Raw genomic sequence first — 24770 nt, forward strand, 5'->3', positions numbered from 1 at the left:
AAGAAATTAGGTATCCCTTACATGACTGACTGGCTGTGGATATTTATAAAAATAAAATTTGTGGTTAATTTAGTTAATTGTCCACTTTCTAAACTGGTCAGGAACAACTGATGTCTTTTCTCAGAGTATTCCTAACTCTGACACATAGGTTCTGGCCATAACAGACTGACAAAACTTCTCACTGCCCATGCTACATTTTAAAAATTAATAATATAATATGAAGGTCAGTATGGCTAAATTTTCATGGAGGAAGGACAAATTTCTCTAAGATACAAGGGAAGATCTGTAAAGACTGAAAATGCAATGCTGTCATGTGCCACTATCCCTATTAGAATCACTTGTTTCTAGTCCTCCCAATCAATGTGTTTCCAATGATGCCAGCTGAAGGAATGGAAGAAAAGGGACACGGGACAGCTTCACTTCAGAAAGAATGTGCATAACCAAGAACAAGACAGTTTTATAACTCAGTCATTTTAAGAAACTATTTATTACACACACCACATGCCTCCTATTCCTGATGGGAGAGGTTCCTTCAGTTGTATACTAGTTGCTTGTTCTCTGTTAAATCAAACAAAAATGTTTTGATGTTTGCATACACTATAATGAAATCCTTGGATGGCATGGGATTTCACTGAAAGTAGGTATACCCTCTAGTGTAATAGTGTAGAATAAAAGATAAAGAGAGAACTAGCATTTCATGAAGTGCCTGAAATACATAGTAAGCCAAAAAAACATGATCTTCTTAAACGTATAGCCTTTGCAAAGTATGAAAAATAACTAAAGCAGCAAAGTAGTTTAATTCACTAAGGTACCAACTTGCATTTAAAAGTATGTGCTCCTTCTGATGGCCTAATATTTACTAAGTACTGACAATGTTCAAAGAGATATGCATAAGAACATTTACCAGTAACATAATCATCAAACATTTTGACAGTCCTAAGGAACATGAATTCTAGAGGAAAGTTGTTTCCTCAGAAGTTTAGCATACCCAGAAGAAACAGTGGCACAATCAGGCTTGCTAGTAGCCTTCCTTCATGTAGCAAACAGCTTTAAGTTTTCTTACAGAGCCTGACTACATAATGAGTTATTCAACCCTATAAAGAATCACAAGGGGAAATGTATAGCTGAACCTTTGTGTCTTATATGCACTTGGGATTTTTTGACCAATACACTGTTCAAGCAATAATTAACTAGAAGTCACAGCAACATGAACTCTACACAGTGTCTTTACTACAAACTGGAATTTATAAACTGGCATTGAGTTATGGCACAACCATACCACCTATTTTTTAGGTCCAATTTTATTATGAAGTAGGCCATGTGTTGAAAATTTATAAATGTATAAAGAATAAACAACCACATGCCTGTCACCCAACTTAATAAAAAGAACATTGCTATTATTTTACTGCAATTACTTTTGCACCAACCTAGTGGTATTTATTTTTATGTAGCTAGTTGACGTTTCTTAGATTCTCAAAATAGTGAAAAGTTGTTATTTCTCCTATTACAAGTACTAGTTTTATTTAATTTTTATTATCTCCAATTATTCTACCAGTAAAGACACTGGAAATTAATGTTTGGTGCATGATATTGTCGCTCTGAAAATGAACGGCTGCTTTGAAGTTTGGCTCACTTTAGACCCTTGGTAAACAACATAAAGTTAAAAGTTTTAAAAATGCTTCTAGTTCAAGACTGATTATGCAGACTTCAACAACTTTGAAATATAGCTGGCTTTAACAACTACAGGAAATATCTAGTTCATTTCATTTCAACAAATACATTGTTAATTCCTACAACTTGCCTAGAATGAAAGGGGCTGAAAAAATTAGACAAAGTGAATTCTTCCTCCCAAGAGGTTATAGTTTTGTTTGGATGACAAGCCTTATATAAATGAAACACAGGAAAATATAAGACAATATAAAGCTGTCTCAAGGCTTCTGCATTTGCCATTCTGCCAGAAACATTGTGCCACCAGGATATCTTATGTCTGGTTTTCTGAACAGCAATAATTAATACACAAAGCTTAGGAACTTCCAGTATTTCCCCAAATGATGCCAAGACTCATGCAAGTATTTACAGATACTCTAAAATACATTTCTTCCAAAGGAAGTATCAATGACATATTCCACAATGCCTCAATATAGAGAACATCATTCAGAACAGTCCCTGACGTCCAAGATCTCCACCAGATAAGTATCTCTCACCAGGCTCACCTGTATCATTTCACTGTCCAAGAACCTTCTGCTTGAGTCATACCAAACTTTTCATGTTTCTACAACATTCTATACAGTATCATAACTTCATGTCTTCGCCTTTAGTGTTCTGTCTATCCTAAATGTTCTTCCACCTCTCTTAATGCTTAAAGCACTACTCACTTTTCAAGATCCAGTTCTAATAGTATTACCTTTCTGAAGCTATCCACATGCTACCAACCCCTTTCTTCTCTATGCTGCTGTAGCACTTTACACTCCCTTTATTACAGTACTTGCCACATTATCCCGTTTTTTTATTTACCTGTCTGCTCTTCTACTAGCCAATGAGATTCTTACAGATATATTTAACAAAATGAACTAATAGATTTTGAAAACGTACTGTGTTTCAGACGCTGGATAGGTTTTAGAGATGCAAAGATGAAAATCTACTTGCTACCCTCAGGGAGCTTACAACCTTATACTTAGGCAAATGTGCAAATAATTACTTTCCACAACTGCTCTATAAAAGTATTATTTGTGAAACAGGAGAAAGAGGGAAGGGAAGGTCTAAGCCTAACTGGGGAAATGAGGGAAGGTTTCACACAGGCAACAGCAGTTCAGCTGAAATAGGAAAGAGCCTCTAATCAAACCACAAGGCAATGATGTTTTGTTTTAGTAGGAAGGCATTTCAGAAGCACGAAAATATGAAAGAACATGATGTGTCTAAGGACACAGAGATAGTATAGTAATTGTGAAATATAAATGGAATAAAATAAAATAAAAATTACAAAATGTTCAAATCAAACTCCTTCCTACTCTACTAGCAAGAACTTTGACATATATCAGAAGAACAACACTGTATGCAGTGGCTCACACCTATAATCTTAGCATTTTGGTAGACAGAGGCAGGAGAATTGCCATAAACCAGGAGTTCAAGACCAGCCTTGGCAACACAGCAAAACACTACCTCCACAAAAAAAAAAAAAGAATTTTTTTTTTAAATTAGCCAGGCATGGTGGTATATACCTGTAGTCCCAGATACTCAGAAAGGCTGAGGCAGAAGGATCACTTGAGCCCAGGAGTGTGAGACTGCAGTGAGGTATGAACACACCACTGGACTTTAACCTGGGTGACAGAGTGAGACATGTATGAAAAAAAAAAGAACATGTAGATGCCATCTACATGACAGCTTTCTACTTATTTCTAGGAACTACATCTATTTTAACTAAAATAAAATCAACGTTGCTAGGTCAGCAAAAGATGAGGCTCCTAGATTCATGATTTGCCTTATTTACAATGCTACCCATTTATTTGATAATTCTCTATCTAGAGGTATGAGTATGAGGAAAACATAATACTTAGTTTAGAATAAGAGTACTAGCTCTGGGTCCCTTTTGGCCCGACTCACAGTATTTTCACTGACATCAGGAAAATAACCAAAATGATGACTGAAACTAACAAAACAAAACTCCTGAATATAAGATATCATCTTCTTTCCAACTCTACCTGCACTGGGTACACAGTCCCTGTGGTTCCTTTAAAGCAGCACCTGTCATTCGTATAGTGAGAAGTATCAAGGGCTAGTAGCATCTACTTTGGTAACTAAGGAAGGCAGAGATATACTGCACCTTTGGTCCTCGAGCCTTGGTAGTTTTTCCCATCAACTTTTCATCATCAATTTCACATTGCTCCAGAAGATCCAAAATATCTTCCTCCTTCAAAAAATATTTTAATTAAAATTACAATTACTAATGGACTCCAGAATTTTTCCAAGTTGATTTATCTCCACAAAATAATGCAGAGTAAAAATTCCTGAAATTATTTAGTGAAGACTGTTGAGATCAAAGGAGAAATATTAAAGAGTCATGGAAAATTCTCTTGAAACTTTCACTAAAATCTGGCATTACAATTAATGCATAGCCAAAATCTATTCTGTATTATAATAAAAAATGTATATTTATAGAAGAGTATATTAAAATTTTAGAGTATCATACTTCAATAAATTAGTGCACTGGACACTAAAATTTCTGGAAAGTTCATGCTAACTTCCAGATTACAAGTTTATCAATCATTTCTATACAGATTAGTACAAAATAATATTAAACCTCCAGACAGAAAACTAATTATTGGATTAATAGTTTCACTTAGAAACATTCTAATGTGAGTATTTGCTGACTGGGCACTATTTAATGAAATGCTTTCAAAATTTTACTGATTGCATAAAACTATTTTTAGAACTTTAAAAGGTTTTCATTCTGTAGTCATCAAAGGTGGCACAAAGCCACAAGTGCTCTAATACTTTTCTTGTGTTCTTCTAGGGTCATATTCTGAATCAAAAGGAAATTTTGTAAAAACATATACCCAGTGGATATTGAGCAAGCCAGAAAAATATGAGTATATTAGCTATACTGAAAGAGGTATAATCAATTGTATCACTGAGTTATTTAAGAAAGTGTCCTAGAAAAGGTTTCTGAGAAACTTGAAATCTCACTGTGCACTAAAAATGTGTAAAATAAGTTACTCTTTGTCCCAATCTAAGAAAATTTAGCTATTGAAATACCAAAAGATTATTATACATTTTTTATTAAATAATCATCCTACAAAAAATTCCGCAGATAGCAATACAATATAGTTAAAAAGAAACTCAAGGAGTTCTACTTCTGTTTAGGAGAAATATTACAGATAATACTTTTATCATAACAGCCAGAAAAAGCCAGATAAACTAAACAATCATATTTTCTAAAACACCAGAAAGCGGTAGGAAGTAATGTAAAAAAACTAAATTCCAAAGAGGAACAAGTTCTTCCTAGAGTAGAGATGAGTGGCCACTCTCTTCTTTGTCAAGTCGGGACATAGGCAGGCAGAGACCAGGTCTAAAATACAGCTACTAGGTTAAAAACAATCTTCTTGAAATCCTCCCTCTGACTACCCTGCTCAGACACTATGTAGGGAGAAAGAGATACCAGCCAGCTCCCAGATGTTCCAACTATCTTAGATCTGACACACCAGACATGTGAGTGCAGCTACCCTGGATTTCTAGCCCGATTTGGGCATTCAAATATATGCTACCATTTGATTCACTCCAAGGAAGACCAGCAGAAGAACCACTCAACTGTGCCCAGCAAAAATTGCAGAGTAATGAGCAAATAAATGAAGTGGTTTGTCAAGCTACAATAGAAACCTGATGGACCTTTTACTAAGGTGTACAGATTAGACTGTGTGTGTGTCTGTGTGTGTGTGTGTGTGTGTGTGTGTGTGTGTGTGTGTTTCATTTACTTCCTCTCATATGCCAGACCTATCATGTATCAAGAAAAAAATACTACATAATGTTTGTTATAATCAAAAAACAAGAATGCTACAAACCACTACGTTAATTCCACGGGTTTCTTTATCCAGTTACATATATACATCTATGTAATAAGACATGTTATTATAGTGATATTACAACATAATTTGTCTTGGTAGATACCTTATTTATGAAATAAGTTGGTTCATCATGAAATGTTACTAAGTGTTAAAATGAAAAGCTTGAGGAAAGCTTATCTTAAAAGTAAAATGTTTTTATATGTTGGAAAGGTGGCTTGTCTGCAAAGACATATTGTTTAGCTTTACTCTTTTTTCTCTGTATAAACATTAGCTTACCTTCATCCTTTTCAAAGGATTATTCAGCTCTCGCTGGAATGAAGCTGCTCTTCCTGAAAGGAAGGTCTGAAAGGCAACAGCTAACAAATTTTCATACTTTTCAAGTAGTGCTTTATCTTCAGGAGGATAAATTCGTCTACAGCAAAATCAGATAAACCAATTTTTTAAAAAAGAAGCTGTCATAGCTCAATAGTTAAGATAAACTACACAGATAATCCTTGACTTCCTATTCTATACTGGTCATGTTGCCAGGTATAAGTATTTCTATACTGATTAGTGTAAAATAGTATTAAATATTAAACCTCCAGACAGAAAACTGGTAATTGGCCTAATAGTTTCACTTAGTAACTTTCTAATGTGAGTATTTGCTGACTGGACACTATTTAATGAAATTCTTTCAAAACTTTAATGATTGCAGAAGAGTATTTTTAGAACTTTATGAAGGTTTTCATTCTATAATCATTAATAGTGGCACAAATCCACAAATAAAGTTTATCTAGAGAATTAGCATTAAACAATACAGTTCTAGAAGGTACAGTATAAGGGTTTAGTTTGGGGGACATGGTTGGAGAAGAATGGTGACTGGGCAAATTGAAGAAATATTGAACTTTATAGGAGAGTGTTCAGACAATAAGGGATACTGCAGAAGTTTTATTCTTAGTCTGGTTACTGAAGCATACAAAAATGTAGGCATTGGTTCTGATGATCTCTTTTGCAGTGATAAAATTTGCCTCTCTAGTAGAGAGAAGTGGGTAGAGAGGTAGAGTGGGTGGGTGTTCTCATTACTACTGTTGATGGTGTTAAGGCCATGAAAGAACGTCTTACCATGAGTGCAAGAACGCCCTCACACATTCCTTTATCCTGCTTAGGCAATGTCAAAAGTTGGAAAGTGGGTATTCTTTCCAAGAACACAATGAGTTGGGGGGAGAGGAGGGGTTGATCCTGTCAAGGGTGATATTATAAAAGAGTTCCAGCTTAGCACAGCCCACATCCCTCTCCACTGTCTCATATCTAACTTCTTCAAACACTTTCATTATTTGCCTGGTTCCTGAAAAAATACAGTAAGCACTATGGATTGGCAGGAATAATACCAAGAGACTTGAATTCTGACATTTTTTAAAACACTGCACTATAACTAAATAAAGTCACAGGATAACAGCAGGTTAAAAAGATCTCCTACAACCACCCAGAGGCTGGCTAGCAGGAGCACTGTCAAGGCTGAACCATCTCCTTGCTGATGACCTTTTTCTCTTGAAAAATAGTAAGCAAAAAGCACCTGACTGGAATGAAAGAACAATGCTTAAAATAAGCACATAAGATTAAAACATGAAGAATCATTGCTTTAATACTTCATTTTTTCAATCTATACAAAAATAGCAGCAGAGTTACCTATAGTTCCCCATATGTCGATTTTCATGTTCTTCTCGTGAGATCTGCTTTCGTACTTGAGCAAGTCTCTCTTTCTGGAAATGAGAAACATTTTACAAATAAAATCTGACAAGTGAATCATGCAATTCAAATTGTGGGTACTCTTAAAACTTTCATACCAACTCTTCTTTCCGCCTCTCCAACTGGTGTCTTTGCTGTTCCCAGTCTGAGGAGCCTGGTAAGAGTCTTTTAATTGAATTTTGACCATAGAGCCTCCTTTGAGCCTCAGCTTTTTGTTTGGCCAAGTTTCTCCTTTTGTCACTAGTCCTAAAATATAAAATATAAGTCTATATTCTAGAATTCAAACAAGTTCTGATCTTATCCCTGTAAGGCGAATTTGCAGAACAGGAAACATAGTGAAGCTACAAACCAATGCTTATTAAATTTATATATTCACTTAACATTATATTCATCTAACCATACCTCAGATATGGCACTCTGGTAATAGATATGATAAACGGAAGTTCTGAAGATAAAGAGACATAATGGTAACCGTGCATATTTTAGAAGATCAGAGAGACCTAGTTTCACATTTTACCCCAACAATTTACCAATATACAAACTTGGACTGGTCAATTAACTGCCTAGTTTGGAGATCGGTTCCCCATCTAAAATGTTAGCAATAATGTTTCCTTCTTGAGTTCTTATAAAGATTAATTTGTGGTAACATTAACAGGTACTTAATAAGCAAAGGTTCTCTTCTCCTTCTTCAACCAATTCCATTTATACTGACCACTCTAATACGTTTTCATTTCTGACCAAAATCCAAGCCTAACAATCATTACTTATTTGAAAACTTCTGCAAAGTCCTTCCCATTTTTCACTCAATTATAAAAATTTGCTTATAACACTCTGATTTTCAAAGAAAAGTCCTGTTATGGGATTATTTCCTCTAAACCACTTTTTCTCTCTTCCATGACATGTAGTTAGTGAAATAATACAAGCCTGAGGATTTTTCTCCCCAACCCCTCCAATTTAAACTCTACCATACCACCGCTGAAAGACCTAGAAGAAAGAGAGCGTACTTCAAGAAAAAAGGAAAAGCAAGACCAATTCTGACCTCATCTTTAGGGGAAAAAAATAAAAAACAAAAAACAAAAACAAAACGAAGAGTTCTATTCTTAAGTTTACATTTCCATGCTTCTATTGTCATTATGCTGGTAGGGCCCAGATAAGAGTGTAAACCAAAGGAAAGGCGACAAGAAGTCCCTTTGCTAGCTTCTAGTGCAGAGGTAAAAGAAGTGCTTACATTTACATATTGCCTCATTTAATTCATAAGGAGATTGCATTAAGAATATATGTCCAGCCGGGCGCGGTGGCTCAAGCCTGTAATCCCAGCACTTTGGGAGGCCGAGGCGGGTGGATCACGAGGTCAAGAGATCGAGACCATCCTGGTCAACATGGTGAAACCCCGTCTCTACTAAAAATACAAAAAATTAGCTGGGTATGGCGGAGCGTGCCTGTAATCCCAGCTACTCAGGAGGCTGAGGCAGGAGAATTGCCTGAACCCAGGAGGCGGAGGTTACGGTGAGCCGAGATCGCACCATTGCACTCCAGCCTGGGTAACGAGCAAAACTCCGTCTCAAAAAAAAAAAAAAAGAATGTATGTCCAAGGCCCTAAATGATAAAGTGTTCTTTTGCCTCAAGTATGTACCATCTTCACAACTTGACCTTGCAGGAATGTTAGGAAACTGATCCATTCTCTTTCATGACAACATTCAGGCTTGAGTGGCAAAAGGTCAACAGGTGGTCAAGTAAAAGGAATAATTTGAGAAAATAAATAAACACATCTAGAAAACTGTAAGTCATTCAGGATTACTGGAGCTCTGGGTGAATACAAGAAACTCAGCTTCTCACTACTAAGTTATTCAGCCTCAAATTTAAGTGTAAACAATAAAGGAAAACATACATTTTTAAAAGAGGGGCATAATGATGTCTGTATGCGTTAAAGATTATGCTCTTGGCAGTATACATGGTGGCTTAGAATTAGATGAGAAAAAAGCAGGAAGTTAAGATGAGACGCTATTTCATTAACAAATATAAAATATGAGGGCTTGGAAGAGGAGAGCAGCAAAGGGATTAGAGAAAAAGGGAAAGTTTAGAATAATATTTTAGAGGAAGAATGGTTCTGCTCTGGTGATTAATTCAATATGAAGAATAAGAGAGATGAATTTGCGATGACACCAAGACTTCTGATTTCAGTAATTCCACTGGCACTTTCAATGATGAATACAAATTTGGCTCGGAGTTTCCCTAATAAAAGGTAAAGGAAATGCCATGGTTGAGGTAACTCTTTAACTTTTGATTTTTTCATTTTATTATATCTAGAACAATCATTTTATCATCCTATCATATATCAAGGAATTTATTATCATATAGCCATTTAAAATGGATAAAAGTTTTCCATTTTATCTAGAATGATCGTTCCTATATAGCATTCAATTTAAAATAAAAAGAAGGGAGGAAAGGTAAGTAGAAATGAAAAGAATAGAGAAGAACAAAGACCAAACAATCCATAAGGGAAAAATCTAGAGGAAGCAAAAAATGGGAATAAAAAACTAAGAGGAAGGGAAAATAAAGAAAGACGTTATGATAAGTATTCTGTAAAAGAAATAAACATAGATCTAAATACATATCTAAACCAAACAAAGCACTCATAGACAAGGATATTGATACATAAACAGTTTGAACATACAAAAAGAATAACAACAAAAATAAGCACACAGAAGTTCCTTCAGACACATTAAAAAAACAAAGAAAAATCAACTACCCTGAGACATTTTTTCTATAAAGAAATGTTCCCCCATTCAGACTTTTAGGAATATTGTCATTCTAAAAACTATTTGCCTTTCTATGAATATTCACAGGCATAAATCAACACTAATAACTCTCAGTTCTTATATCAGGGACCAGAATAAAAATTTAGCCAGACCAAAAAGATCACCATTCACTTATCATTTTACTTAGCATTTTTCTTTCAACTGTATCCATATATTGACCTAAGCATTTTAGTATACCACTTTCTTGAGTCTTTTCCACTACTTTTTACCCTGTAATTCCATCCAAGAGATTTCTCTAATCACTTGCTTCACATGCTCTATACTCCAGGAATGTGGAACCACCAAAAGTTCTATGAACTTGTTTTGCTATGTCTCACTTCTTTATCTTTCTACAAGTAGTTGAATGGAATGCCCTCCCCCTACCATTGTCATCCAACCCAAATTTTATTTAGTACTGTCTATCTGTTAGTTCTAGATATGGCCCTGGGTATACAAAGAGAACCAGACAGGGCCATTACTCTCAAGGACCTGACCAACTAAAGGAAGTGAGGGCAATGGCATATAAACAAATACATAGGGTATGATGAGTACTATCTGAAATGTAGTGGGGAGGTATGATGATACCACAAAGGAGTAAGTAAACCATTTTGCTCAGCAAAGGCTTCAAATAGAATGTCAGGCTTGAGCTAGGTTTTATGAATGTGCTGACAAAAAATGTGATATTCTACACATACAATGGATTGTTATTCGGCCTTAAAAAGGAGGAGATTCTGACACATGCTACAACATTGAGAACTTGAAAACATTATGCCAGTTACTTTAAGCCAGTAACAAGGGGACAAATACATATGATTCCACTCTTATGAGATACCAAGAGTAGGACACTCAAATTCATAAAGACACAAATATAGTGATGGTTTCCAGGGACGGGGGGGAGGAAGGAATGGGGAGTAGGTGTTTAATGTGTACAGTTTCGCCTTTGCAGGATGAAAAGAGTTCTGGAGATGGATGGTGGTAATAGTTGTGCAACAATGTGAAGTACTTAATGTCACTGAATTATACACTTACAAATGGTTAAAAAGAAAACTTCAGGCCAATATCCATGATCAACATAGATGCAAAAATCTTCAATAAAATACTGGCAAACTGATTGCAACAGCACATCATAAAGCTTATCCTTCACCATCAAGTAGGCTTCATCCCAGCGATGCAAGGCTGGTTGAACATACGCAAGCCTATAAACGTAATTCATCAATAAATAGAACAAAAGACAAAAACCACATGATTATCTCATTATGGCCGGGCGCGGTGGCTCAAGCCTGTAATCCCAGCACTTTGGGAGGCCGAGGCGGGTGGATCACGAGGTCGAGAGATCGAGACCAACCATGGTCAACATGGTGAAACCCCGTCTCTACTAAAAATACAAAAAATTAGCTGGGCATGGTGGTGCGTGCCTATAATCCCAGCTACTCAGGAGGCTGAGGCAGGAGAATTGCCTGAACCCAGGAGGCGGAGGTTGCAGTGAGCCGAGATCGCGCCATTGCACTCCAGCCTGGGTAACAAGAACGAAACTCCGTCTCAAAAAAAAAAAAAAAAAAAGAATTGTTTCTCATTAGATGCAGAAAAGACCTTCAACAAAATTCAACAGTGCTTTATGCTAAAAACTCTCAATAAACTGGATATCAATGGAATGCATCACAAAATAATAAAAGCTATTTATGACCAACTCACTGCCAATATCATACTGAATGGGCAAAAACTGGAAGCATTCCCTTTGAAATCTGGCACTAGACAAGGATGCCCTCTCTCACCACTCCTATTCAATATAGTATTAGAAGTTATAGCCAGAACAATCAGGCAAGAAAAAGAAATAAAGGATATTCAAATTAGGAAAGGAAAAAGTCAAATTATCTCTATTTGCAGACAACAGGCTGGTATATTTAGAAGACCACAACATCTCAGCCCAAAATCTCCTTAAGCTGATAAGCAACTTCAACAAAGTCTCAGGATACAAAATCAATGTGCAGAAATCACAAGCATTCCTATACACCAGTAACAGACAAACAGAGAGCAAAATCAAGAGTGAGTTCCCATTCACAACTGCTACAAAGAGAATAAAATACCTAGGAATACAACTAACAAAGGAGGTAAAGGACTTCTTCAAGGAGAACTACAAACCACTGCTCAATGAAATAAGAGAGGACACAAACAGATAGAAAAACATTCTATGCTCATGGTTAGGAAGAATCAATATCATGAAAATGGCCATACTGCCCAAAGTAATTTATAGATTCAATGCTATCCCCATCAAACTACCAATGACCTTCTTCACAGAACTGGAAAAAATCACTTTAAACTTTATGTGGAACCAAAAGAGAGCCCACATAGCCAAGACAATCCTAAGCAAAAAGAACAAAGCTGGAAGCATCACACTGCTGAACTTCAAACTATCCTACAAGGCAACAGTAATCAAAACAGCATAATACTGGTACCAAAACAGAGACATAGACAAATGGACAGAACAGAAGCCTCAGGAGCAACACCACACAGCTACAACCATCTAATCTTTGACAAATCTGACAAAAACAAGCAGTGGGGAAAGGATCCCCTGTTGAATAAAAGGTGTTGGGAAAATTGGCTAGCAATGTGCAGAAAGCAGAAACTGGACCCCTTCCTGACATCTTACACTAAAATTAACTCCAGACGGATTAAGGACTTAAACATAAGACCTAACACCATAAAAGCCCTAGAAGAAAACCTAGGCAAAATAATCCAGAACATAGGCATAGACAAGGACTTCATGACTGAAATGCCAAAAGCAATGGCAATAAAAGCCAAAATAGACAAATGGGATCTAATTAAACTTCAGAGCTTCTGAACAGCAAAAGAAACAATCATTAGAGCGAACCAGCACCCAACAGAATAGGAAAAAAATTTTGCAATCTACCCATCTGACAAAGGGCTTATATCCAGAATCTACAAAGAACTAAAACAGATTTACAAGAAAAAAACAAACAAACCCATCCAAAAGTGGGCAAAGGGTATGAACGGACACTTTTCAAAAGAAGACATATATGAAGCCAACAAACATGAAAAAATGCTGATCATCACTGTCACTAGAGAAATGCAAATCAAAACCACATTGAGATACCATCTCATGCCAGTTAGAATGGTGATTATTAAAAAATCTGCAGACAACAGATGCTGGAGAGGATGTGGAGAAATAGAAACTTTTACACTGTTGGTGGGAATGTAAATTAGTTCAACCATTGTGGAAGACAGTGTGGTGATTCCTCATGGATCTAGAAATAGAAATTCCATTTGACCCAGCAATCCCATTACTGGGTATATACCCATTATAGTCCTTTACTATAAATCATTCTGTTATAAGGACACATGAACACATATGTTCATCATAGCACTGTTTACAATTAGCAAAGACCTGGAACCAACCCAAATGTCCATCAATGACAGACTGGACAAGGAAAATGTGGCACATATACATCATGGAATACTATGGAACCATAAAAAATGAAGAGTTTGTGTCCTTTGTAGGAACATGGATGAATCTGGAAACCATCATTCTCAGCAAACTGACACAAGAACAGAAAATGAAACACCGCATGTTCTCACTCATAGGCAGGTGTTGAATAATAAGAACACGTGGACACAGAGAGGGGAGCATCACACACTGGGGTCCATTGCCAGGGAGGTATATGGCAGGGACAATGGGAGGGAGGGTGGGGAGGAATAACATGGGGAGAAATGTCAGGTATAGGTGATAGGGGAATGGAGGCAGCAAACTATCTTGCCATGAATGTACCTATGCAACAATCTTGCATAATCTGTACATGTACTCCAGAATCTAAGGCACAATAAAAAAGAGAGACAAAGAAAAGAAGAAGAAAAAAATGGTTACAATGGTAAATTTTATGTTAAATATATTTTACCACAATTTTTAACAATCAGTTGGCAATCACCAAAAGGACAAAAGTGAACAAACATTAAATGAGAAAAAGTGCAAAGGTACAGAAATTTGAAACTGTACCACAAAAGAGTTCTTAGAAAAGTCATTTCCATGGCAAAGGAAAAAGAACAAGAAATGATCAGGTTGGAGAGAGATGCAAGGGCCAGCTCAAAAAGTGCCTTGTATATAATCAAAAGATCAAAAAATGCCTTGCACGTAATTCAAAGGAGTTTAAACTTTATCTGACAATGTGGAAACAATCTGATTAGAATATCAGAGCTTATAAATCTCTATTCTGATACTGGAATCCCTCAGGTCTCTGCCCTTCTTCTCAAAACATACAGTCCAACTGTGTGATCTCATCCTTTAGATTCAAGGGCAATCTATACATGAATGTCAATCATACAGATATCTCTATCTCCTGGGGCCCTGTATATCAAATTTTCCATTTAACATTGTTTCAAAGCATCTCAAAATTGTTTAAAACTGAATCATCTTTCTCTTTCCACCTTCCCCCATTATTTCTCTAAGCCTCTTTCTCACCTATAATCTTCATCTCAATGAATGGCACATCATTAGACAAGTCATCTAACCCAGAAGCCTAGAAATCACAGGAGATACTTGATTCCCAATACCTGTTGTAATGGTAGTGGACTCTGAATAAATGGTGTTGGATGACTTGCAGAACAACAGAATAGAAGCTGCAAAATTGGATGGAGGTTAGTCCTGGAAACAGGAAGGAAGCCAATAAAATAGTCCAAGAGAAAGATAAGAAGTTTTTAACCTTGGAGAGTAGACGGATAAATAAAGTGATAGTCAGAAATTTGACAAGATTGAGTTGATTCAAAAGAAAGTTAAGTATAACTCCCAACTTCCTAGCCTGGACTTTCACATGAATCATTCTGCCATTAACTAGCAAAGCAAACTGGGTAATTATTAATGTATTGTATGTGTCTATGAGCATATATATTTCTCTTTTAACAACTGAACTACTTAAGGTGGAGACATTTTATTCATTTTTGTATCTCCAGCTTCTAGCAAATTTTATAAGCTCTTTAAAAATGTCCAGTAGGACAAGCGCAGATCATGCCTGTAATCTCAGCACTTTGGGAGGCCAACGCAGGCAGATCACCTGAGGTCAGGAGTTCAAGACAGCCTGGTCAGCCTGGCCAACATGGTGAAGCCATGTCTCTACTAAAAATACAAAAATTAGCTGGGAGTGGTGGCAGGCACCTGCAATCCCAGCTACTCGGGAGGCTGAGACAGGAGAATCCCGGAGGCAGAGGTTGCAGTGAGCTGAGATCATGCCACCGCACTCCAGCCTGGGCAACAGAGACACTGTCTCAAAAAAAAAAAAAAAAAAATCCACTATATGAATGATTAGGTTTAACCTTTGTGGGTGGGAAGTATTTGATATTGTTAGCAGAGAAAAAAAAAAAACAAACCCATCAAGAGGAACATGATGGATCGAAGGAGAAAATAATTCAACTTTGGCAATATTAAATTTAAGTATTATCAGAACCGTATCCATTCACTCATTTACTTATTTTCTTGCTCACTCACTCATTACATGTTTATTGAATACCTATTAGAGCAGGGCATCCATGGTACATGGTCAGCAGAGAGCTGCAAATGCTTGACTAGAGCTCCAGAATGACTCAGAGCTAGTGAGGGGCACCCCAATCCATATTGCTACATACATGTCAGACTCAATAATACCATAAAAAGTAATAAGATTGACACAGGAGAAAAGAGGGCTGAGGCAAAAACACAGTGAGAAAACGACAGGTAGGGACCAGAAAGTAAGTGAAATCGTAAGCGAAGACTAAGGATGCTCAAAGTTAAGAAAACTCAGACACTTAGTGTCACAGAAGGCCAGTGAGGCTAAATGTTCAATGGCAGGGTGGCATTAAATGCTGCAAGCCTGTAGCCCATGAATCAGTTCTAAATAAGGGACAGATGGGCAATCTAACTTAATTTAATTTAATCTAATCTAATTAACAAGTATTTCAGACCCAAGGACTCATGGGATTGTGAATATCTTTTCTAGATTCTATTTTAATGATTGTAATAGAATACTTATGGAGGAAAAGATTCTTCTTATTAACCCAGTAACACCATCATAGAATTTTCCTTTTATTATAGAAAAAAGAACTTTTACTTGTTCTACATATAACCTTTTTCATACTTTCTGGTCTCTGAAGACCCCAAAACTAATGTTTTAAAAAATTATTCGAATCTGAATTCAAATTGCATTCTGTCATCCAAGTAAAAAAAAAAAAAAAAAAAAAGGATCAATTTTGACCCCCTCCACCCAAGGTTCTGTTTTCACAGCAGTTGTGATGGAATATCCTGAGCAATTTACGTTCTTCTAAATTTCCTTGAGACTAAAAGCACGTTTACTAAATGAACCGCTATACATGAGGTCATACTATAAACAAAGCACTCTACTGAGCACTGTGAATATAAAAGTATGTACTCTTCAATTTCAAGGAGCTTAAATTTAATTGAAAAGAAAAACCAGCTGTGCCCAGGTAAAACAGCACATAGGATAAGAGAGTAAACAAAGTGAAAAGCCATATGCTATGCAGGCAAAAAGTCCTTCTGGAGCTCCAAGAAAGGAAAGATTAATTTTGGTCAAAAGGAAGACTTCATAATAAAAGATGGGAACTGAGTCATAGGCAATAAGGAAAGGCATTCAGACTAGAGAATAGAATAAATCATCAGTAAGAATGGGCAAGCTATGTGGGAAAAATAATGAGACAATCAGCCTAACTAAAACAATCTGGGTTGGAGAGAAACAGGAAATAAAACAGAATAGCAAAGGTTAAGTTATGTAGAAACTTAGGCTACATGTTGGTAAATAGAACTCTATTTAGGTTCTTGAGCAGAAAGATAACATAATGAAAAGAAGATCATTCCCAATAGTCTGATTAAAATTAATGTAAATAGGGGATTTCTGGATTCACAGAACAATTCTTTCTGTCCAAAATTAAAACACTCCATATGAAAATTAATCCTCTTTAATAAATAGACAAGAATTTTCCTAGTGTTTCTAGTTCCTGCCTAAGTTACTATGACATGCTCAGTGAGACTCAAGTCTAACACACGCACCCATGGAGCTCTCCACCCAGCTGGAGAGAGAAGGGACTTCTGAAACATAAGCCTCATTAGCATATGCTCCAAATGTTAAGAACTGTGCTAAATTCTCTGTGGAACAACACTAAGAAAGATAAATAAAATTAATTCCAACTTCCCCTTAGTTTTAGGTCTAGAAATTTCTAACTGCTGAAAATATATATACCTCATTTTTAAAAACACCCTACCTCACTTTTAAAAATACCAAAAACACCCACAGATAATGTCCTGAATTGGTATCATCAATGGCAAAGTCAAAATATATGCCCAAAAAAACCCCACTAAACACAAGGCTTATTTAAACAGTAATAGTAAACTTTCATGCAAAAAAAAAAAAAAAATGTAGAGGCATATTGCTAATCCAAAATACTTAATGTACTTGGATAAACTAAAAACAAAATTCTCATTCTACATCTCCTTTTCTACTCATTTCTTTTAGAATAATTGAAATATAAGTAGAATTTAGACAAGTTCATCTTTCATCAGGCAAAAAAGACCACATGAAAGTTTCTGAACAGGTTTCTATGTCCATCTCTTTTTTTTAGTGATGCTGCCCACAGAAAGCTACATCTTAATCAGATACCTACTAAATGCTTGGAAACATCTTAAATTTAAAAATTGCTTGAAAGCATACCCTAACTGTGCTAGAATTCTTTAATGACAATTAGAATAAATAGAAATCATAAAATCACTGAGCTTAAATCACCTTAGAGGCCCTTTAACCCAATACTCTAAGCTCTGTCTGAACACTTATAATGGCAGGTAATTCACTATTTCATCAAATGTTTCAGTTAAACATCTAAAAACTTCATTTTGTAATGATCCAAAAGCTTTTCCCACATAACAGCATTTCAAATACTTGAATGGCATGATCATGTACACTGCAATCAGCCCTATATCCACACCAGCCAAGTCTTCTCTCAAATTTTACTTGCCTCCCTAAATGGAAAAGTTACCTCTCACTGAACAATCGCCTCTCTTTTTTGTTTACAGAGGCAGCATGATGTAGTGGGAAGACCCTGGAAAGAAAGTTAGGAAATCCATGTTTGAGTTTTTTTTTTTTTTAATTTCCTGAATGAACTCTCTGTGCTTTAGTTTCTTCTTATAAGGTAAGGAAGATAATCTAGTGGGTCTCCTAAAGTATTACCAATTTAATAATGTACTCTATAATAAATAATTATACTTACATTGCAATTTAACCTCATTTACTGCAGGTACAGAATGTTGCCTGGGAAGCAGGAAAAGCAATATACAGGAGGAAGGGGAAAGATTTTTTTTAACTACATGAGTTTAAAGAATGGATGGAATCAAGAAATGAAAAACCCAAAATGGATGGAATCAAGAAATGAAAAATACAAAATAGAATCAAAAAATAAAAATTACAAAATATAAAAATAAAAAATACTATTCTGAAAAGCCAATTTTATGTACAAATGATTATGTCAAATGCGCATTAAAATGTCCAAAAGATGGAGAAAATACTTTACCTTACCTTATATTTAGTAGCTTCAATGCATTTAGCAGCACTCCCCTTTTTACATCATAGTCTATTTTCTGATCAGTTCCAAAGCTTGGGGCTCGGTTAATCTGAAATTTACAAAGAAAACAATATTGGAAGGTGAATAAATATTCAATACATATTTGTTAATTTAATGTGGGATATCTAGCCAGTAGAACAACTCTACAATAAACCTCAAAGCTTTACATGGAAGATGGCCCAGTTATTATTGCCACATGTCCATTCCACATCACCATATGTCAACAGATTACAAGGAACTGACTGTTAGCACCATCTCCTTCTTGCTGGTGCCTTAATTCAGAAGCTCTACCGTCAGTATAATCTAGCCTCTCCCTTCATTCCACTCTCTCCATTACCTCATGCATGGTTGGTTTAAGTTTAAGAAGGTTAAAAATGATTTATCCTAACAAAAAGGAAATAGTGATATTCATGTTACCAACACAGTAATAATTATACACATCTATATGTTTAAAATATAGAAACTATCAGTGCCCCTTTTTCACTGCTTCAGATCTTCAGGAATTCATTAAAATGAAAAATAAAAGAGCTAGAGTTTTTGTTTTTATCTTTGTTGAATTTTGTTACTGTCGTATTGTTATAAAAAATATAAGTGGAATACCAGATGTTTAGGAAAATTTCTTAATCAATTAAAACAGTTGGTTAGAACACTGGTGAGTTCAACACAACAGCTTAGCTTCTTGACATCAACTAATCCCTTAGGCTATCTCATATATATATATATATATATATATATATATATATATATATACACACACACACACATATGCGCTACTAATCACAGTTATACACATTCATCACAAGAGACGAAACAATTGAAAGCATGCATTCTACAACTGGCACCTGAAGAAATAATACATTATAATAAAAAATTACTCAGGAATACAACATCTTTAATTAGAAATGTGTAACAGGTTCACAGCAGAAAAATTAGTATAAAGAAGGAAAACAAATAACAAAAGATTACCTGTAATCCCACTACTTAACACTTAGTGTCTTGTTAACCATTTGGTAGATATTATTCCAGATATTTTCTATGCATACATATTTAAAATATTCATTTCATCTTCCAAATACATGTCTATACTAACCATACTTCAGTTTATAATCCAAGCTTTTCTCTTAATGATGTATCATGAAAATCTTTCATCATGCCATCATTTCGATGAATGCATGGTACTCCTTTACAGAGATAGGCCATGTTATATTTTGATTCCTTTGTTGATTTCTGATTTAGAAAGTGGTAAATAAAATTCCTGTCTTTGTGATGCAGTCTCAAGGAGAAGGAAATAGCTTGAAAACTGCAATAACATCCATTTATTCTAGGTCAATTTGAGAAAGGGTGTTTATCTATTATGAAAGCTCTAAGCATTTCCCTTTACAAGTGCAGAGAAAGGGTAAAGCATACATTTTATAGGAAAAAAAAGTTTTAACCATACTGATTCAAATCTCTGGAGTTTATAATACAATTAATGACAACATTGCCACTATATGTGACATGGTTATAAAATAAATCAGACATTTGTAGAATTCCTCAGAGTTTCCATTCCAAATTTCTTGTGCCAGGCATATCCCTCCTCCAGGATGGTACTGAGGTCTTGGTATAAAGCCATCTCAGATCTCTCTCTCTCTCCTTACCTATTTCAAATTCTTCCCTGTACTATAATGTAAGAGAAACTGGTCTGTGAAAGGTATACCCACACAAGACAAAAACTATTAATAATATGTGGAAAGGCAGGAAAACTTTTTCAATTTAAATTTTTATTCAGGGATGTTCTTGGGTTTTTTTTTTAAGTTTTATGAAAAAGGTAAAGAAAAAAATAAAAGAAGAACTACAAACGACTGACAGAAGAAACTAAAAATTAGTGCTCCACACAGTCAAAATTCGCCTCTCTAATGTGATGATTTATTTGGTTCTCATTTCCTATCCCAATTCTAAAACAGATGAAACATAGTCGATGTTAACGTCTCAAAATTCAACAACTTGTAAATGCATTAAAAAATGAAAATTATTATAAAATATATTAATTAGTAAACACTATTATTAATTGTCCTAAAAAGTTTTATCACAACAATCACTTTGTCCACAAATTAAAGTACCCATACTTCTGTGCTCCTAAATTAGTGCTGTTCCCTGTGCTCCAGAGCCTTTCCCCACCCCTACTCCATCTCTCTCAGCCCTGAGCCGTTACCCCACCCTTCTGCAGCCCTACAAACTTTGTTTTGATGTGTCTTCTGCAAAGATTTTTTTTAACTCTCCAATACACACAGGTAGACAAAGAGATTAATCATGCTATTGTTTATGCCATTTCCCTTTTACCTACTAGTTCTTATAACTATTACCATAAAATGCAAATCTGAAGAACAGCTACACCAGGGCAAGTATTCTGTCTTCTATCCCCACCACCTTACACAATGACTATAACTTAGTAGGTTCTTGTTTAATTTATGGGTACTTAAACTATTGGTGGTATATTCATACTCCACGCAACTTCCGTGTTTTTCCTAAAATATGTTTTCTCCGTATGAAAATGTGTGCAATTCTGCCATTAGCAATCAGTCCCTGAAATTATTCTGGTTAACTAAAATCACATACTCAGAAGCACCTAATACCTTACTCCACTTGATGGCGCCAAAAGGTTTTTTAACAATGTCTGTTAGACCCACTAAAATTTCAGCAGGGAGTAAAATACAAGACAAGATTGAAGTTAAGATTCTTTGAACTGTTTTAATATAATAAATGTTCATTATCCACAGCTCTTGGTTATTGTGTAGTGTTTTAATGGTTCTGATTGATCTAGACACAAAGAAAGAGTAAAGAATGAAGAAACGTTCATGCAAACAAGGGTTATTTTGAATATTTTAAAACAAAATTCAGAATTCAACCATTCAGTCCATTCTGATTTAGCAAGCTAATAGAAAGTTCCAGTGAAGCGAGTGTGTTTTGGTTTGGTTTGGTTTGGTTCGGTTTTTTTTTAAAAAAAAAAACGGTAACCGCGGGTGTCTACAGCCCTACCCCACTGAATGCTCCTGATCTCGTGAAGCTAAGCAGGGTCAGGCCTTGCTGGGACTTGGATGAGAGACGGCTTGGAAACACCAGGTGCTGTAGGATTTTAGGGCTGCGCACTGTGGCTTAATCCCAGCACTTTGGCCTGCCGAGGCAGGCAGATCACTTGAAGTCAGGAGTTCTAAACCAGCCTGGCCAATATGGTGAAACCCCATCTCTATTAAAAATACAAAAATTAGCCAGGCATGGTGGTGCACACCTGTAATTCCAGCTACTCAGGAGGCTGAGGCAGGAGAAACATTTGAACCCAGGAGGCGGAGGCTGCAGTAAGCCAAGATTGCACCACTGCACTCCAGCCTGGGTGACAGAGTGACACTCTGTATCAAAAAAAAAAAAAAAAAAAAGGTAACTAAGATATCTATAAAGTCATTATTTCCTGCTATCCTCCTTTATGCATGTGCCTTCACTTTTTCCCCACTCCATCAATGACAAAAGAGAACTAACAGGGGCAGAAGAAAATATAGCTAAGAACAGGAAAGGACTGCTGCAGTAAATAAGAAACCTAAAGAATAAAATTTCAGGCCTTAGCAAGATGACAGGTCCATAGTGCATAGTCAAATGCTTTCATATCCAAGGAAAGGAGGAAGCAAACCAGACCCAGGCTGGAGCAAAATCTGAACATCCAACAGAGAGAATTTTATTTCCTTGGAGACACAATACATGTTATTGCTTAAAGTAGATGTGATCACACACAGGTGCACACACACACACACACACACACACAAACACACACACAGTCTTTGACCCTCATATTAGAAAAGCGTCATTTCATTGAAATGTATATTTAGTATCTTCATCTCACTTATCACTCGTTCAATCTGCTTATGCAAACCCTGATATTATACATGAAAATTCTAACTCCTAAATCACTAACAAAAAGAGAGATAAGTGATTTAAAATGAAAGATAGTGATTGATTACATCTTCTATAGCAATATGTTCCTGATGGATTTTCCAAAACATGGTATTTCAGTGGCCACAAGAAGGTGCATAACCCCAGATCAAGGAGCTTAAAGGGAACTGATGGATGAGGTCTTCTGGACCATGTGACTTCTAAGGTTTCTTCTGGGTAATGTAAATATAAACATAACTAGCAGGAAAATATATTGAAATTGTCAAGAGATAATTTTTACTTTCTCCTTTTTACTATTCCATGTGTTACATGACCTTTTATCATCAAAGAAAAATAGTAACTCTCACCCTACCAAGGACTGGCAGCAAACCTGAAGACATACAACTGACAGTCTCCCTGAGGGGAACCCCAAGTATATAACATGGCCGTAAAGGAGAAATTTACCACCCAGGGTATTGGATACTGTATACTGATTAATGAACCAATTGGAGCCTCTTGGAGAGTTTGAAGGGGAAATACATTGAAGGCAAGATCCTGAAGCCTGGGCACCCACAGAGAGGAGAGACGCTACCCAGAACTCATGACCTGGTAGAAGCCAGGAGGCTGAGAAATAGTACAGCAAGTAAGCAACAAATCAGTAAAAGCACCTCCACATTTGAATCCCAAATACCTGTCCTAGAAATCACTTGATACTAATTTGGGAAAATTAGTAATATCAAACACTTTGATTCATTCTTGGAACTGTTCTATTCCCTGAATTTTTATCCTCTTCTTCCCATTTATTCCATTCAGGCCTCATGCTGGTCAGTTAATGGGACAACTGTCTTAAGTACACATCTTTAAAACATTTATTTCAATACATAAGGACAATGATAACTTCTTCTTAAAGAATGCCTTACCTCCAGAAGCCATGGCTTTAGTTTTCTATCCAACAAAATATCAAATCCCAGGACTTCAAAGCAGACACTTTCACTTCCTGGAGGCTGACCAGGTCTGCACATTCGATATGCATGCAGGACATGAGGTTCTGCTACAATCAGGGTCTTTACCACCAATTCCTATAAGATTGTGATAAAAGAGGTGAAAATGCCTTTGTGTCTCATTTCACATGTGTCAATATAACCAGGGCCTACAAACTGGCAGCCTGGCCAAGTTTACAAAGCTCTGTGGTATCTAGCCCCTGCTACTGCTCTGACTTTATTTTTCACTCTTACCCTCATGCTTGCCTTGGGATCCTCAAGTAAGACACTTTTTCCTACCTTACATCCTCTGCATTCACGGTTCCCTCTTGCGGAATACTCTTTCCCCTGTATTCCCAAGTCTAGCTCTTAGACATTCAGAGAGGCCTTCCCAACCCCCAAGTTAAAAGCAGCCACCCTTCATTCCTTAGCATCACTACATACAACATATAACCAGTTGATATTTTCTTTCTACATTAGAGAAGACTCCTTGTCTGACTTATTTATAACACCATTCCCAGTGCCTACAATAGTAGCTAGCATTTAGTAGGTATCTAAAAACATTTGCAAACAAGTAAAATAAAGGTGATAAATGTGGTTTCTATAAGTCAAAACAAGTAAGGGAGGAGCATATGCTAGCCCCATCCAGAAGAGATGAGGGTGATAGGGAGGAAAAATTCCAAGGAGAGTAAATTATTTCACAAACACCGGTATAGAAACTCCCCTTAGATAAAGGCTGAAAGGGCTGGGAAGACAAAATCTATGAGAGCTGAGTTTCTTTATTCAGTGATGATACTGTGGTGTTTAAGTTTTACCTGAGAAGAGTGTTGCCAATTAAAAGATTGACTCTCAATATTTTCTGAGAAAAAAATACATAATACTACTGGGGTGAGTTATTAATCCTAATTTTTTAAAAGTTATTTTACTGAAGTTTCAGAACAAGCTATAAAAGAAAAGCTGTCTCACCCATTTTTGCTCAGAAGATACTGTCATTTTAACTCCCTCTCTATAGGTATAGGCAATAGAAAAAGACAGTTAAGAGCCTGGCTCTAAAGTAAGATTTCCTGTGTTTATTCCTGGCTTTGTAACTTGTTAGCTATGCAACCTCAGTCATGTTGCTTACACTTTGTGAGTCTCATTTTTTCCTCAGTTTAAATATAAACCGCAAAAAGTTAACATAAGAACAAAATGAGATTCCATGTAAAACT

At 36.1% G+C, this 24770-nt stretch overlaps 1 protein-coding gene across 1 annotated transcript in view; it reads right to left on the bottom strand.

Moving 5' to 3' along the window:
- TTLL7 (tubulin tyrosine ligase like 7) overlaps positions 1-24770 on the bottom strand; it is an 83267-nt gene that overhangs the window by 42520 nt on the left and 15977 nt on the right. The window contains exons 8-13 of the mRNA XM_003921374.4: positions 23503-23661; positions 18640-18734; positions 7382-7529; positions 7224-7297; positions 5835-5970; positions 3821-3907 (exon numbers count right to left, since the gene is read on the bottom strand). Of these exons, the coding sequence (XP_003921423.2) occupies positions 3821-3907; positions 5835-5970; positions 7224-7297; positions 7382-7529; positions 18640-18734; positions 23503-23661 (699 nt within the window). The remainder of the gene's footprint in view (positions 1-3820; positions 3908-5834; positions 5971-7223; positions 7298-7381; positions 7530-18639; positions 18735-23502; positions 23662-24770) is intronic.

This window comes from Saimiri boliviensis, chromosome 11 (genome assembly GCF_048565385.1).
Source record: "Saimiri boliviensis isolate mSaiBol1 chromosome 11, mSaiBol1.pri, whole genome shotgun sequence".
In the NCBI taxonomy this organism is placed as follows: Eukaryota; Metazoa; Chordata; class Mammalia; order Primates; family Cebidae; genus Saimiri; species Saimiri boliviensis.